This window comes from Calypte anna, chromosome 26, assembly GCF_003957555.1.
Source record: "Calypte anna isolate BGI_N300 chromosome 26, bCalAnn1_v1.p, whole genome shotgun sequence".
Lineage (NCBI taxonomy): Eukaryota > Metazoa > Chordata > Aves > Apodiformes > Trochilidae > Calypte > Calypte anna.
In genome coordinates, this window is record NC_044271.1 from 443,418 (window position 1) to 459,784 (window position 16,367).

Genomic DNA, 16,367 nt, shown 5'->3' on the forward strand with positions numbered 1-16,367 from the left:
ATTCATGGAGAAACTCTGCTGCCTTTGGAGACTGACTCCAGGGGGTAGGAGGTTTTTGGGGGCCGGCAGCGGTGTGTGGAGCCGAGCTGCTGCTTGTGCATTCGCCGCATGCCCGACTGCGGAGCCAAGTGTGAGTTGGTGCCTTTTTTTCTCTCCCCCCCCATCTCTCCATCCTCCCCCCTCCTCGTTGCCCTGCTTAAACAGAGCCAGAAACGGTGCAAACGGGGCGATTCGGGGCTTTAGGCACAACTATGACCTTGTCCTCAAGGCCCCCGAATTCTCTCACCCCTCCGAACCACGGGCGCAGCTCCCGCCTGCAGCGGGCGGTGCAGGCAAGGAGAAAACTCAGGGGCTTCGGGCAAATCTTCCCCTCCCCTTCCTTTCTGCCACCCCCAAATTTGCATGGATTAACCCCAAAGATGCTCGGAGAGAAAGGAGGTTGCCGGGAAAGCATGAGGTGGGGGGAGAAAGGAGGAGAAACTGAGTCCTGGGTTGGGTGATGTCAACGCAACTGATGCAGGAACCCTCTCCGAGATGCACCAAGCGGCAGCACCGGGATTTGGGTTGGGAAGGAGCCTGGAGCTGCTGGCAAATAAAAAAATCAACATGTTAAGAAAGAAATAAGATCATCTCAGTGCTGTTAAACAGACCTGCGGTGGTCTGGGAAGAGAGGAAGGGGAGGAGGGAATTTAAGGGCAGGAATAGAACTGGGTGTTGAGACAGGGGGAAAAAAAATCATAAAAAAAATCGAGGTCAGTTGATTTGGGGTGAAATGGGAGCTTTGGGGTTGTGTTTTGCAGCGGTGGCTTGATGCTCGGTGGTTTAAGGTGATGCTCGGAGGTGGAAGGGAAGGTCAAAGCCAGCCGGACTCCTGAGCCAGCCGCTGGGGAGAAAAAAGCAGGAAAAGGAGAAAAACTGGGACAAATGCAGCCTCCTCTCCTCCGAGCCTGGCAGAAAAGGGTTAAGCGAAGCAGTTGAATGCTGCAAGCCTGGTCAGGGTTGTACTATTTTTTCTAGTGCATAAGGAGAAGGGAGAGGAAGGTTGGAAGGAAAAGGGAAATTTCCAAGAAAAGAGGGATCTGCGGCAATATCTGCACCTCGGGGGATGAGGAGAGGAACCAACAGGCATAAATGGCCTGGAGACGGCTGAAATCCTTGCCGAGGAGCCTGGGACCGTGGGGTTATTTTCCACCTGCCTCCCCTACCCGGTTCGGTAATCCTGGCTCAAAGTAGACAAGTCGAGTTGGAGCCGAAGAAGGGAGGTTAGAGGGGTTTTATTTTCTCTTTGGGAGGGGGAAAAAAAATAAAAAGAAAAGGATAAAATAAAATAAAATAAAATAAAAAAAAGAAAGAGAGGTTGGTTGGACCTCTCGGGGTTGAGCATCCCCACGGGGCGAGGCAGAGAGGGTTGAGCTGAAGGAGTTAGGAGCAGGGATGCTGATGACCCGGCACCCACTGGGGACCAGACCCCCAGCGTCCCCAGGAGAAATTTTGCCCACGGGAGTCAAATTCCACCCCCCGGAGGAGATGGGTAGGATAGAGGTGTGGGGGGGGTGTGTGTCATGGCTTTTTGGGAGGATGGGGGAGGTGGTGGGGTCCCAGGGTTTGGGTCACGGTGCTCAGGGCTCCTTGGAGCCATCCTGAGGGGCAAGTGGCCTTTGAGGGGGGGTTAGGGGGAGAGAGGGGGAAGAAAGGGACCAGGAGGGAGGAGAAAGGGGGGGTTCAGTCTGGCGGATGAAGCCAGAACCTCCTGAATCACCCGGGCAGGCAACGCGATGGCGTGGGTGCTGCACCCAGTGGGTACCACCAGGACCTTGGCGATGGTGGGAACCGAACCCAGCGCGGGTCTGTAAAGCCTCAAGAACCGGCGGTGGACTGGAGGGGGGTGGGAGGGGGGGTGGGATGAGGGGAGGGGGTTGGGGGTGCTGCGTCGTTTCCCAGCCCCGTGTCCTTCTCCTGGCACTTGCTCCCTGGGCAGCCTGGCACGCCAAGGCATTGAGTAAAAGTGGAGGGAGATGCTGGAGGGAGGGAGATGCTGGAGCTCTGGTTTGTTCTGGGGATGGGGCTCTGGGTTTTTTTCTCTGGGGATGGGGCTCTGTCTTTTTTCTCTAGGGATGGGGCTCTGGTTTCTTTTCTCTGGGGATGGGGCTCTCTTTTTTTTCTCTGGAAAGGGGGCTCTGTCTTTTTTCTCTAGGGATGGGACTCTGTCATTTTTCTCTGGAGAGGGGGCTCTCTTTTTTTTTCTCTAGGGATGGGGCTCTGTCTTTTTTCTCTGGGGATGGGGCTCTCTTTTTTTTCTCTGGGGATGGGGTTCTGTCATTTTTCTCTGGGGATGGGGCTCTGTTTTTTTTCCGCCTCGCCACTAGCGCACTCTCGCCATCCTCCCGCGTTGCAGTGCAGGTTGGGCCAGCAGCGGGCAAACAGCTCCTGGGGAGGCAAAAAAAACCCCAACAAAACCCCAAACAAACCAACCCTAGCCGGGGGTCCTGGAGGAGCAGGGGCTTTGCGGATGCTCCTTTCAAGCCCTCGGCAGCTCGCTACCTTCTTGGTGTTTTTTCCAGGCGATGCCACACCTCCCGAGGACACTGGGGACATCGGGCTTTGCTGAGCTTAGCAGCTTTTCGCCGTCGTACCGAAGGCATCAGCCAGACGCTCATCTGCCCTGAAGTGCAGATCTGCAACAGCTCCCGAGAAGACTCGGTCTCTCTGTCTCTCTGTCTCTCTTTCTCTCTTCTCTCTCCAGTCCAAACCATTACAAGACCTGACTTCCACCATCTGGGATTCTAACCCCTTTTATGTCCCTTCTCCTTTATATTTTTTTTTTTATTATTATTAATTTTTTGGGGTTTTTTTTTTGCTTCCTACGGTGACTCACCATTATTTTTAACTTTGAAGAGAGAGGAAATTGTGGGGATCTTGGAAGCCTGTATTTCTCTCTAGGATATTTTTTTTTTTATTTTTTTTTTTTTTTTCCCCAGGGTCAGATAATCGGTGTTACTAAGAGACACTGAGATTTGGCTTCTCCAGGTAACGTGATTTGTTTGTGGTTGGTTTTTTTTTCTTTTCTTTTCTTTTCTTTTTGGTTTTTTTTTTGTTTTTTTTTTGCCTTTTCTGTGTGCCATGGTGGTTTGCAGAGAATGACAGGAGCCGGGACACCAGCGGTCGAGGACGGGGACTGCAGCGCTCCGCGGGGCAGCTGGCATCGGGGGCTGCGAATTCCAGCAGCCCCAAGCTTGGCTGCAAGCAGGGAGGGCAGCATGGTGCCTTGCAGCTTTCTAACCAGGGCAGGAGGCTTGGGAAGGTGGCAGCAAACTTAAAAAAAAAATAAAAAATAAAATCAAAATCATCAATCCCGAGCCCCCTGAGGAGGGGAGGTTGGTGGAGGTTGCACGGTTAACCCTTAGCTGCATGCTTGGAAATGAGCTGAGCTTGCTCTGCCTCCCCCCGGCACCCCCTCACCCCTTCCCCAACGGGCTCCCCTCCTCGCTTTAGGGCTGGATGGGGTTTATTTTTCTTCCTTTGTTCCCCCTTTTCCCCCCCACCCTTTTTTTTTAATTTTCTTTTTGATTGGAATTGTAACTTTTAGCCAAAAAGCCCCAAAGCTGCGGTTTGCCGATGCCAGTTTGTGACTGGGTGCCGGTTCCTCAGGTGTTTCCTCTCTTCCACCCAAGGGGTTCAGATTCAAACTCTGTCCCAAGGAAGGCAAATTAACCCCCCCAACCCCCCCCCTCGAGGAAGGGGATAGACGTGCTAGCGAGGGACCTTGCTCTCCTCCCCCCCAACTTTATTCCATCTCTCTCTTTCTCAGCAGGGGCAATTTTCTTTCCTTTTTTTTTTTTTTTTTTTTTAATTTATTTATCCATTCATTTATTTTTTTTTTAATTTTCTATTTTTAATTTTACTTTTTTTTCTCTCTCTCTCTCTCTCACTTTTTTTTTTTTTTTTTTTTTTTTTTAATTTTTATTTTGATTTCTTGATCATCCCTTCGCCTTTTCATGAGACACTTCCAAAAAACCTACGTACCTGTCCTCCTGCAGGGTAATACCCCTGCCCTGAATCCGCTCCCACCGCCGGGCACTGGGAAGAGTTTAGCATAAAAGGATTTTTATTTTTTCAACCCCAATATGACAGTTGCTACTGGAGATCCAACAGATGAAGCTGCAGCTCTTCCCGGACACCCGCAGGACACCTACAATCCTGAGACCGACCATGAGTGCTGTGAGAGGGTGGTCATAAACATTTCGGGGCTGCGCTTTGAGACCCAGCTCAAGACCTTGGCCCAGTTCCCAGAGACCTTACTGGGGGATCCTAAAAAAAGAATGAGATATTTCGACCCCCTCCGGAATGAATATTTCTTTGACAGGAACAGACCCAGCTTTGATGCCATTTTATATTATTACCAGTCTGGGGGGAGGTTGAGGAGACCTGTTAATGTGCCCTTAGATATCTTCTCCGAAGAGATTCGTTTCTATGAACTGGGAGAAGAAGCCATGGAGATGTTTCGGGAGGATGAAGGTTACATCAAAGAAGAGGAAAGACCCTTGCCCGAGAACGAGTTCCAGAGACAAGTGTGGCTGCTCTTTGAGTACCCCGAGAGCTCGGGGCCTGCCCGGATTATCGCGATCGTCTCCGTCATGGTGATTTTAATCTCCATCGTCAGCTTTTGCCTGGAAACCTTGCCCATTTTTCGTGATGAGAACGAAGACATGCACGGCAGCGGGCTGAGCCACCTCCCCTACTCCAACAGCAGCGTGGGCTACCAGCAGTCCACCTCCTTCACAGACCCCTTCTTCATCGTGGAGACACTTTGCATCATCTGGTTCTCCTTCGAGTTCTTGGTGAGGTTTTTCGCCTGCCCCAGCAAGGCTGGGTTTTTTACCAACATCATGAACATTATAGACATCGTGGCCATCATCCCCTACTTCATCACCTTGGGGACCGAGCTGGCTGAGAAGCCGGAGGACGGGCAGCAGGGCCAGCAAGCCATGTCCTTGGCCATCCTCAGAGTCATCCGCCTCGTCAGGGTCTTCCGGATTTTCAAGCTCTCCCGGCACTCCAAGGGGCTGCAGATCCTGGGCCAGACCCTCAAGGCCAGCATGCGGGAGCTGGGGCTGCTCATCTTCTTCCTCTTCATCGGCGTCATCCTCTTCTCCAGCGCCGTCTACTTCGCCGAGGCCGACGAGAGCGAGTCCCAGTTCCCCAGCATCCCCGACGCCTTCTGGTGGGCCGTGGTTTCCATGACAACCGTGGGCTACGGAGACATGGTCCCCACCACCATCGGGGGGAAAATCGTGGGCTCCCTGTGTGCCATCGCGGGGGTGTTAACCATTGCCTTACCCGTGCCCGTCATCGTCTCCAACTTCAATTATTTCTACCACCGGGAGACGGAGGGAGAGGAGCAGGCTCAGTATCTGCAAGTAACCAGCTGCCCAAAGATCCCCTCTTCCCCCGACCTCAAGAAAAGCAGAAGTGCCTCTACCATTAGTAAGTCTGATTATATGGAGATTCAGGAAGGCGTAAACAATAGCAATGAGGATTTTAGGGAGGAGAACTTGAAGACAGCCAATTGCACCCTAGCTAACACAAACTATGTGAATATCACCAAAATGCTAACTGATGTCTAGTCGCTAAAAAAAACACACAGAAAAAGAAAAAAAAAAAAAAAAAAAAGAAAAAAAATAATCTAGTACCCTATTTAAAGCTGAATTGGGAACAGTTGCAGATATCCAGTGCTGCTCTGCAGTGTAGTTAACACAGTGTTTTCTACGGTGTATCTTTGGTTCTGCATGGGAAGCAATAGCTGTGTAAGTGACTTTTAACCTTTGATTTCCACCCTGGAAATGCAAAAAAAAAAAAAAAACAAACAACACACAGCAAAACTAAAAAAAAAAAAAAAAGGGGGGGGGAAAAAGGAAAAAAAAAAAAAAAAAAAAAAGGGGAAAAAAAAAAAAAAAAAGACCCCACAATATTTTCTCATCCCAGGCTGCAGGGTTTCCAAAGAGCAGTTTTGAGTAATGGGATGGGGATGGAAAAAAGGGGGAGGGGGACACCTAAGGGTCCCCTGTCCCCGTGGAGCTGGGTGACAACTAATTCCCAGGGCTGGGAAAGGTCAGGCAGAGCTTAAGGAAAGGAAACTGAGGTCGTGTGTCCCGAGTGCTGGAGGGCTCCAGTTTCAACCCGGGAACGCCGGGTGCGACCGCCTCGCCCGGGCTCCTGTTTCATAACTGCAAATGCTGCAAATGCTGCAACAGTTTCAGGCACTGCAGTGTGCCCGGGTGAGGCCCAGGGGAGGGATAATTGGTGTGATGGAACCTGATTTATTGACTCTTAAATTTTCTACGCCAGGCATCGGGAGGGACGAGGGAATAAATCAAGCGCTTGGGTTTTATTTCTTTTCTTCAGCTGACACTTCCATCACCAACATTTCCAGGCTCACCAAAGACACCTCCACTGATCCATTGAAAATGAGTTGGGAAAAAAGGCATCTTTTTTTTTTTTTTTTTATATATATCTATATATATCTATATATAAAACTGGAGCAACTATGCTGTGGCCTATAATGATATTTATACTGCAGTGACATTTAACCAGTAATAACCGTACAGCTGCATGGGTGTTTGTTGCATGAATCTGAATATTTAATACACACACAAATATCTATTTTCTTAGTAGGCTATCAAGTATTCCTGTTTATAGTGCTTCTAGATTCTCTGGTGGCTCGTAGGAGATCCATGGGAGTTAAAAAGGCTCCGTTAAGAGTTAAAAACTGGCCAGGGAAGGGGTGTGCTGAGATTAATTGGAGTGAGAGCCAGGCAGAGCCCCAGTGTTGGAGCATCCAGACACAGGAGGTGCCTAATGGGAGCCAGGGAAGGTGAGCTGAAAGTGAAACACCTGCACTCATTATGGGCCGGGTAATTAGTCATTAATCTTGGTGTCACGGGCAGAAAACACTGGAGGAGCAGAGAGGGCAGGAGGAGCAGGTGGGATGGCAGGGAATGGTTCTCCTGGCTCGGCTGCTCAGCACTTTTCAGCCCTTTCCCAAACAATTCTCTGTGTGTGTATGTAGATATTTAGAGAGCGACTTCAGGGCTGAATCCTCAGCAAGTTTTTGTGCTCAGGGCATCAGGGGCTGCCAGCTCGGGGGGGTGGGGATGGTGGGACAAGGGCTGGACCTGTCCCAGGCTGCCCGTGGGGCTGGAAAACTCCTTTTCAACCATGTAGAGCCTCAGGGCTGATGGGTTTTGCTCCTGTGGTGGAAAAGGAGCAGGGTAAGGGGCTGAGCTCACTTTGCCTTGGTCCAGGGTTTAAGGAGGGGTGAGTTGGGGCATAGAGACCTCCGGGTTGTTCCTGCTGCTTCTTCATCCCTGGTGTTATCTGGGGATAGGTGGGAAGGTGATCCAGGAGGAGCTCATCTGCTTTCCCCATCCCACTCTGGATTCCCTCCTGGTTTTCCCCCCATTTCTGACAATCCCCAGTGCTGGGCACCTCACCCCTCTGCTGGCTCATGGGAAAGGGCTGCAAATCTCCTCCAAGATCATGGTCAAGAAAACCCCCCTGGGTTGCAGGGTGGGATTTAGCAGCCCCTGTATTTGGGGTGAATTTGGGGTGAACTGGGATGTGCTCAGGACTGTTCTGATGAAATGTGGGCAGAAGGCAGGAACCCCACTGCAGGGGAGGTCCCACAGACCCTGCCTGAGCCCAGAGAGGGGAAACCACCCCATAACAATAAGTCCAATGGTGCTAGTGTATTCTACAGCAATGGCTCCAAACCCATGGCCTGATCCAGCTCTGGTGCTGAGGTGGCTCCACTGGGCCAGGTGGAATCACTGCTTTTGACTGGATTGATTGAGGAATCCAAGCCTGGCCATGATGAACACCAAACATCCATGGTGAGAGCACCAGAGTCCTGGCTTCTGCTTGGGGCAGAGGATGAGCATCACCCATGGCCTTGGGTGCCACCAGTGCTCAGCACCACGCAGGATGGGACCTTGGTCTGTCTTTAATTCTATCTCATTAGATCAGGAGCCCTCTCCCTCTCCTCCTCCTCTGCTGCTGCTGGAGCTCTGAAGTGGGAGCTCGTGCAGCCCCTTAACATCTCCAACAAGTATAAAAAAGAAACAACTTGCAACCCAAAGCAATAAATCTGCTTCTGAAGCTCAGCCTGATGGCTGGGACAGGGCTGGTGTCAGCTGCCAGCTTGGGCACAATTCCCAGGGTGGTTGGCCAGCTTCCATCCATCCATCCATCCATCCATCCATTCCTCCCTCCCTCCATCCATCCATCCATCCCTCCATCCCTCCATCCTGCTCGTGGATGTGGGATCTGGTATGGGGGTGCTGCCTTCACACTGGGGTCCTGCCCACCCACCCCTGGGTGCCCTGAGCACCCAGTGACCCCATTTGTGGTAGATGGGAAAGCAGAGAGGGCAAAGGAAAGTTTTTTTTGGGGGGGGAGGATGCTCAGTGAGACTTTGCAGAGTGCTGGGTGGTTTAATCCCTTTGGGTTTTGGGGGAGCAGCTGTCAAATTATTGGGTGCCCCTTGGGAGCTGTTGTGGTTTGGTAAGGGGAAGATGATGTTGGGTTTGGGGTTTTTTTGGGTTGTTTTGGGCATGGTGTCCTCATGAGGCTGGGCAAGAGGGGAGAGGAGCAGGAGCAGACACATCCAGACCCCTCTGCCAAGCTGGGGGGGTCCTGGCTGCCTCGGGGAGCTCCAGCCCAGGGACAAATGGGGCTGAAGAGCAAGAGGCCACATTCCTCCTGTTGTCCCTGCTGCCAGCTGACATCTGTCCCCATGACAGGGGCCAGCACAGCCACTTCCTTCCTTAGGACTGATCCTGCACCTCTTGCTCTGAGCCAGACAGATGTTCCTGGGGAAAAGGAGAATCTTGGCACTGAGTGGGGACACAGGGACTGAACCAGTGCTCAGATGCTGGGTTCAGGGTAAAAAAAGGTCCATGGGGCCGTGGCTGGAGGTGGTCACCAGGCTGCATGGAGCAGAAGGGTCCATGTTTCCCCCACCCCATGCAGAGCCATGGTTACCCTATAGCTTTTAATGGGATTTGTGCCTGCAGGTCGGAGCTGTTGTGCTATTTCGAGCTTTGCTTCTGACTCACTGATGTGATCTTGAACCAGTTTTCAGGAGGAGACTGTGATTTATATTTTTTTTTTTTTCCTTTTTTTTCTTTTTTTTCCTTGAGCAATGTGGTTGGTGAGACTCTGGACTTGTTTCTGCAGAGGTGCTGAGCATCCCACACTCCCCTTGACCCTGCAAGGGTGCAGAAATGAGCTGCAAAGGATGCTAAATCAGGGGCTGGAGAAATCCCACCATCTCTTTTAGATTGCTTAGAGCTGCCTAAAGCTGATGCTCTGCCTCCTTTCCTCCTCTGATGGAGGTGTTGGGCTTCTCTTAGGGCTGAGCTGAAGGACTGGAGGTTTGTGGAGGTGCCTCTGGGTTAGCACCCAGAGGAGACAGCACCTGTATTTTAGTTTTTATCCTTTCTGTCACAGTTTTGCAGAGATGGAAAGTGCTGATTGCACTGGGGGTTGTCTTCTAACACCCAACCACATGTCCCAGCAACCCAGCAGCTCCTTAATACCTTCCAAAATCTCTATGAAGGGCAATGGGGTGAGGCTGGGCAGCACCAAGGGGGGGTTGAGGGCTGCTAGGAAACATCTGTCTGGGTGGAGTGTTTGTGTTTTACTGGGGGAAACTGGTCCCCACAGTGATGTTTTGTGTCACAGCCCCCCAGCTCTGAATGTGGAGCTAAATGGAGAAAAGGATCTCTGGGTTGGTGGTAGGAGAGTGGAGCACGTGGGTGTATAAATATGGGCATATTTGTGCATAAATACACAGAAGGAGAGAAAAAGACAGAGGAGGAGGAGGAGATATTTCAGGAAGGGCCTTGTGTTGTTAGCAGATAATTCCTGGGTCAACCCTTGATATTGCTGCCCAAGTCCTGTGGGGCTTCCAGAGCTTGAAATGCTCTTAGGGATGGGCTGGAGAGAAGGAGGAGATGGGGACCTAACCTTGGAGAGGGAGCTGGTGGCACTTTGCATCCCCCTGCAACCCAGGAATATTGCAGAATTTCTGCTCCCCATCCACAATCCATGGCTGGGACCCATCCCAACTCTTGTTGTGACTGTGCAGGGAAAGCCAAGCAGGAGCTGAAGGGATTTGTTTCCAATGCCAGGGCTGTGCTGCCCCAATTGTGGGGGTTTTGGGGGGGTTTGTTTGTTTGTTTGTTTTTTATTTATTTATTTTGGGATGGCTGGACTTTAAATCCCTTGAACCACGCTGGCTTTTGGTGGGAAGAAGTATCTCCCTCTTGTGCAGTTTATCTCAAGGTCTCCATGGATGGAGATGTCTCAGAGGTTTCCTCCATCCATGGGTGCTGAGGGGGGAGGAAAGGAGGACTCAGCCCCAAACCATTTGGTTTTGCAGCCAAACAGGGGCTGTGGCTCCCTCCTTGCACCCCTGGAAGCATTCACCCATCTCCCTACCCAGTTCATCCCCTGGTTCCTCCCATCAGGGACCTGCCAGGAGCCCCAGGGAGGTACCAGGGTGTCACTCTCCTGGCTCTGGCCAAGGCTCTGCCCTTCCCCAGCCCCTTGGGAATTGTCCCCCATGGCCTCACCCTCCCCTTCCCCTCCCCTGTGATGTCTGGCACCCCAAATTTCATCACTGCCTTCCCCACTCCACCACATCCCAGAGCAAGTGAAGGGGATGGGGTGTAAATAAGCCCTGAGAGCACAGCACTGATTTACACCCAGGGATGAGGCCCCTCAGTCCAGTTTTATGTAAAGAGAGAGAAATTCCCTCTCTTTCCCTGGTTTTGCACCAGGGAGGGACAATTTGGCTTCTAGGAGCTGCTGGAAATCATGGAACCATGGAAGGTCCTTGCACGTGGGTCCTTGTGGGGTCCACGTCCCCTCCCCAGCCCTGAGCTTGGGGTTGAGTTTTTTTTTTTTTGAGGTTGGGTTGTAATTTTTTTAAAAAAAATTGACTTTATTTGAATGTTTCTGCTGCCTGTAAGAGCAGAATGATCCCTTTGCACAGCTCCCTGGCTGCCTGAGACCTTGCTCTTGTCCTCCAATGTCACCCACTGCAAAGAAAAAAACCCCAAACCAAACCCCAAACCCAAACCAAAACACCACCCCAACCCCAAAAATGGGCACTGGCACCATTGCCTATTCGGAGAGAATCGATGGGAAGAGGAAACCCAAGAAGGACTCATCCTAAGGATGCTGGAGCTGAACCTTTGGTTGCCATGGTTACGGGCGAAATGGGACCAGGAAGAGAGGGAGGTCTGGAAACTGGGAAAGGAGGACTCGGGGAGGGGATGTGAAGTCATTTCACCAGGTGTTTGCTCCACCACGATTTAGACACCAGCTGTAACCCTAATTTCACAGCCCCTGCTGCTCTTATTGACACCCCTGGGGGGGGTTGGGTGGTTGGGGGGGGGCTGGGAGGCACCCAGGGGTCAATAAGGTTTGCCTGTTGTATATAGGTTTACAGAGCTGTGTATATACATCCTGCAAATGAGCCTTTGCTGTCTGGTTGCTCATGAGTGTACATAAACTGCTCCTTCCCAGAGTGTGACATTTTTTTTTTTTTTTGTAAATATTGGCACTAATGGAGAGAAAATAAAAATGTATATTATTGAGGAGGTGGTTTGGTAGCAGTTCTGTGGGTGGGGAGGGGGAAGGAAAAAGGTAAGTGGGTGTTTTCTTGCAAGGTTGGGTTGGGGGGTTGGGTTTTTTGTGCCTGTAATGGTGAATTCTGTGTGGGAAAGGAAAAAGAAAATAGGAGAAGGAGAAGGAAAGGAAAGGAAAGAGGAAAAGGAAAGGAAAGGAAAGGAAAGGAAAGGAAAGGAAAGGAAAGGAAAGGAAAAGAGAAAAGAAAAGAGAAGAGAAAAGGAAAGGGAAGGAAAGGGAAGGAAAAAGGGAAGGAAAAAGGGAAGGGAAGGGAAGGGAAGGGAAGGGAAGGGAAGGGAAGGGAAGGGAAGGAAAGGAAAGGAAAGGAAAGGAAAGGAAAGGAAAGGAAAGGAAGGAAAGGAAAGGAAAGGAAAGGAAAGGAAAGGAAAGGAAAGGAAAAGAAGAAAGAAAAAGAAAAAGAAAAGAAAAGAAAAGAAAAGAAAGAAAAGAAAAGAAAAGAAAAGAAAAGAAAAGAAAAGAGAAAGGAAAAGGGAAGGAAAAAGGGAAAGGAAGGGAAGGGAAGGGAAGGGAAGGGAAGGGAAGGGAAGGGAAGGGAAGGGAAGGAAGGAAGGAAAGGAAGGAAAGGAAGGAAAGGAAAGGAAAGGAAAGGAAGGAAAGGAAAGGAAAGGAAAGGAAAGGAAAGGAAGGAAAGGAAAGGAAGGAAGGAAAGGAAAGGAAAGGAAAGGAAAGGAAAGGAAAGGAAAGGAAGGAAAGGAAGGAAAGGAAAGGAAAGGAAAGGAAAGGAAAGGAAAGGAAAGGAAAAACCAGCCTCATATCAGGAGAAACCAGTTTGTATTCCACCATCTGCAGGGGCTGTTGGAGGAGGAAACCTCCTGGGAGGACCTGGTCTTGGTGATGGGCACCAGAGATGCTGCCTGGAGCTAATTCCTCATGGGATTTGCTCCAAAAAAAGGAGCAGAAGGGAAGGGGTTGGAGCTGGGGCCAAGCCCCATGCTCCTCATCCCTCACTGTCCCAGCAGCCCCAGCTGATGTCCGTGCAGGTAACAGGGGGGTGCTGGGGATAAATTTGCTCCTATGAAACCTCACTCAAGGGGGAGGTTTTGAAGCTGTTGCTCATTCATGGAAGAGGCAAAGAGCCAGGGCTGGTGCTGGGGACACATCCTGGGGGGTCTCCAGAGATGTCTCCTTGTGGGATCTCCAGCAGGGAACAGGGATGGACCCTCCCTGGAGAGCACTGGCTCCTTGGAATGGTTTCTCTGCTCCATCCCAGCTCTGGTGGAATTTTCTCCTCTCCTTTTGTCTTCTCCTCTCCTGGGAGTCTCTTGGGGCAGCACTGAGGACACTTGGTGCTTGTGGTTTGGGGTTAACTCGGTGGCTTCCAGAGGCACCAACACTGCCCTGGGCTTCCCTCCTCCCAGGGTAGAGCCCAGGTAGCCCATGTCCCCCCCTGCTCCCAGGGGAAGGTGACACTGCAGAGGAGATGCTTCCATGGCATGGGAAGGTGACACCAACCTTGTAACCCATCCCAGTCCCCCCCCAAGCCCCACTGGATTGGTCCTGGAGCCCTTGGTGCAGAGTCCTTGAGTCCAAGTGTCACTTGTGCCAGTAAGGTCACTGCCAGACTCAGAGGGCATCACATCCCATTCTGTGCCTCAGTTTCCCCCTTTGTCACCCAGCTTGCTAAGGTCTCTCCAAAGAGCAAAGGACAGAAAAAATGTGAAGCTGGGGATGCTGAACCCATGGGTGCTGCTGGGAGCAGAGGAGGTCACCAGGAGCAGCCAATTCCAAACGTTTAAGTGTGGGAACTGTCTGAGTGTGGGATTTCTGAGTGAGATGTCCCCTGAGTGAGATGTCACCCTGTTGGCTACAGAGCTGTGGAGAAGCAAACCCCACACAGGGCCAGTTTGGGTTCCTCAGCCCAAAAAGCTCCAGAAGGCTCTGGGAGATGCTGAACCCTTCCCTTAACTGCATCCTCTTGGCTTGTGGACTCAGAATTATTTAAAGAATGGATTTGATATCTAATATCTCACTTCTAATATGTAATAGCTGATATCTCATATGTGATATCCAATATCTAATATCTAATATCTAATATCTAATATCTAATATCTAATATCTAATATCTAAGTGGGTATGGGGAGTTTTCAGGACAGAGCCTGCTCTGCCCATGCTCTCTGCAGATCCAGGCAGCAGGATGCAGTAGGACAGAGCCAGGAATTGTTTCCAGTCGTGGGGCTCTGGGGATTCTGCACCATCCTGCCCATGTCTGGAAGATGCTGGAGATGCCATCAGGGGTGTTGCAGCCTCCTCATGTTTTTACCCCATCCCAAGAGCCATAGAGAGGGATGGAAGGATTCCCCTGTCCAACCAGGAGCCCTCTTGGCTCCCAGCCCCTGCTCCCAGCTGATCCTGGTTCTGCCCCTAATACCTGACCAACTTCCCTTCCCTTTCTTTGCTCAGTGTCTCCTCTCTGCCAGGTGAGACCTCCCCAAACCCTTCACAGAATTAAATTGGCTCATAAATTAAAGAGTATCCCAAGGTGGCAGAGGGATGGGTGCTCTTCCTTGTGCCTTCCCACAGGCTCCTCGTCCTGCTGAGGGGGCTCCAGCCCCCCAAATCCTGCTTGTTTGCATCAAAGAAAGAAAAGATTCCAGTGCCAGGAAAGAACCAGCTCTGGTAGGTGTCCTGGGAAGCTCAGGATGCTGAAACCCTGCCCAGTGCCAGGACCCCAGGGACGTTTGGGAATTTTTAGCCCTCTTGGTGAATCTCTTTCCATCTGCCAAAGTGGGCACTTGGATCCTGAAAGCATCTCCTTGACCAGAGCTGGGAAAAGGCCATTAAGTAAAATGCTGAGAGAGAGGAAGAGAAAACGCTCCTGCTTTTGGGATGGTGCTGGCATCCCAGTGATGTCCTGAGGATGCAGTGGGGATTGGGCAGGAGCTGAGTCCTGGGGAAGCTGCACCTCAAATCTTGGGATCTGTTTGGGGCCCTTCATGACCAGAAGGACATTGAGGGGCTGGAGTGTGAACAGAGATGGGGATGGAGCTGGGGAAAGGTCTGGAGAAGTTGTGAGGAGCATCTGAGGGTCCTGGGGGTGCTGATCCTGGAGCAGAGGATGCTGAGGGGAGACCTTGTGGTTCTTTGCAACCCCCTGAGAGGAGGTTGGAGCCAGGGGGGGGTCGGGCTCTGCTCCCAAGGAACAAGGGATGGGACAAGAGGAACTTTTGGCACAACTCAAGTTGTGCCAGGGGAGGTTTAGGTTGGAGCTGGGGAAGAATTTTTCCCTGGAAAGGGTTGTCAGGGCCTGGCCCAGGCTGCCCAGGGCAGGGCTGGAGTCCCCAGCATCACTGGGGACATTCCAGGTCAAGTTGGATGAGGCTCTGAGCAACCTGGTCTGGTTGAAGATGTCCCTGCAGTGAGCAGGGGTTGGACTAGGTGACATTTAGAAGTCCCTTCCAGCCCAACCCCTTCTCCAGTTCCATGATGTTACTGGTCTGAAGGATTCCTTGCTGTGCACCAGGAACCTGGGGTATCAGGCTCCACATCCTCAGGGTTAGCAGGGAGTCCCCAGGGCTGGTGAGAACCCAGGAGCTGGTTTTGCTGCTGCTTTAACACAGCCCAAAACTCAGCTCCCAGCAAGAGCAGCACTGGGGCTTGGGAGATACCAAGGTCACAGCATCCACACGGAGCTCAGACAGCCCCAAGCCACCAGCCCCATCCTCCCTCCCTCCTCTCCTCTCTGATCCAGGCAGGATCAGGCCCTCAAGGTCCTGATTTTCCCCCAGTGAGAGGTGAAAGTGGGGGGCAGGCAAGGGAAGCAGAACAAATCTGTGCTGCCAGGCACCTGCTCCCTGCCTGGCACAAAAAACACTGCCAGCGCAGGGTTGGAGCTTTGGGTTCTCCTCTTCAGGATGGATTTTCTTCAAGTGCCCTTTTATCCTTAGCTAATTCAAGTCAAATCTCTGCTGAAGGAGCCTGGTTCTTCCCAGCTGAGCCACTGGGAAGTGGCTGTGAGCGAGGCAGCTGCAGAAACCCGGGGCAGAAATCCCATTTTTTGTGGTTTTTTCATCTCGCTGCTGGGGGGAGAAGAAAGGTTTGAGGTGGTGAAGGAGGCACCAGCAGATCCAGCCCCAAGTTGTCTGAGTTTGGATCAGTTGGATGGGCCAAGTCATCCCCCAGGAGGATGCTGTGGCCATGGTGAGGTCCTGCTGGTCCCCAGGGATGCTGTGGGGGTGGGTTGGGGAATGGGGTCTGGGGAAACGGAGGTTTTTGTTGGGCTGGTGGCTCTGGGTTCAAGTTCTCTCCAAGGAGATGTCTGCAGGCAGCTGGAACCCATCTGCAGGGAGCATCATCCTGCTCTGGAGTGCTGGAGAAGAAGGTGAAGGAGGCTGCTTCAGGTGCCTGATAACCTCAGGTGAGATCTTTGGGATGGAAGCCTGGGATGGGAAGGTGGAAAGGGCAGAGGGAAGGTGGGAAGGGTGGAGGTAATGTGGGAAGGATGGAGGGAAGGTGGAAAAGGGAGAGGAAAGGTGGGAAGGGCAGAAGGAAGGTGGGAAGGGCGGAGGGAAGGTGGGAAGGGGAGAGGGAATGTGGAAAGGGTGGAGGAAAGGTGGAAAGGGGAGAGGGAAGGTGGGAAGGGTGGAGGGAAGGTGGGAAGGGGAGAGGGAAGGTGGAAAGGGTGGAGGGAAGGTGGGAAGGATGGAGGGAAGGTG

At 51.7% G+C, this 16,367-nt stretch overlaps 1 protein-coding gene across 2 annotated transcripts; it reads left to right on the forward strand.

Moving 5' to 3' along the window:
• Positions 1 to 2,928: 2,928 nt before the first annotated feature.
• Positions 2,929 to 5,886, forward strand: KCNA2 (potassium voltage-gated channel subfamily A member 2). Of its 2 annotated transcripts, none has more exons than XM_008499473.2 (2): positions 2,929 to 3,027; positions 4,132 to 5,884. In XM_008499473.2, exon 2 carries the CDS (start codon positions 4,320 to 4,322, stop codon positions 5,622 to 5,624), a length of 1,305 nt encoding a protein of 434 aa, XP_008497695.1. In that variant the 5' UTR covers positions 2,929 to 3,027; positions 4,132 to 4,319; the 3' UTR covers positions 5,625 to 5,884. The 2 variants fall into 2 exon arrangements, with proteins under 2 accessions (XP_008497695.1, XP_008497694.1); XM_008499472.2 differs by having other exon boundaries at positions 2,961 to 3,027; positions 4,038 to 5,886.
• The last annotated feature ends 10,481 nt before the right edge of the window (positions 5,887 to 16,367 follow it).

Bases quoted from the DNA above. Each gene is read 5' to 3' on its own strand.
- KCNA2 (XM_008499472.2), top strand. From the start codon at position 4,125: ATGACAGTTGCTACTGGAGATCCAACAGATGAAGCTGCAGCTCTTCCC.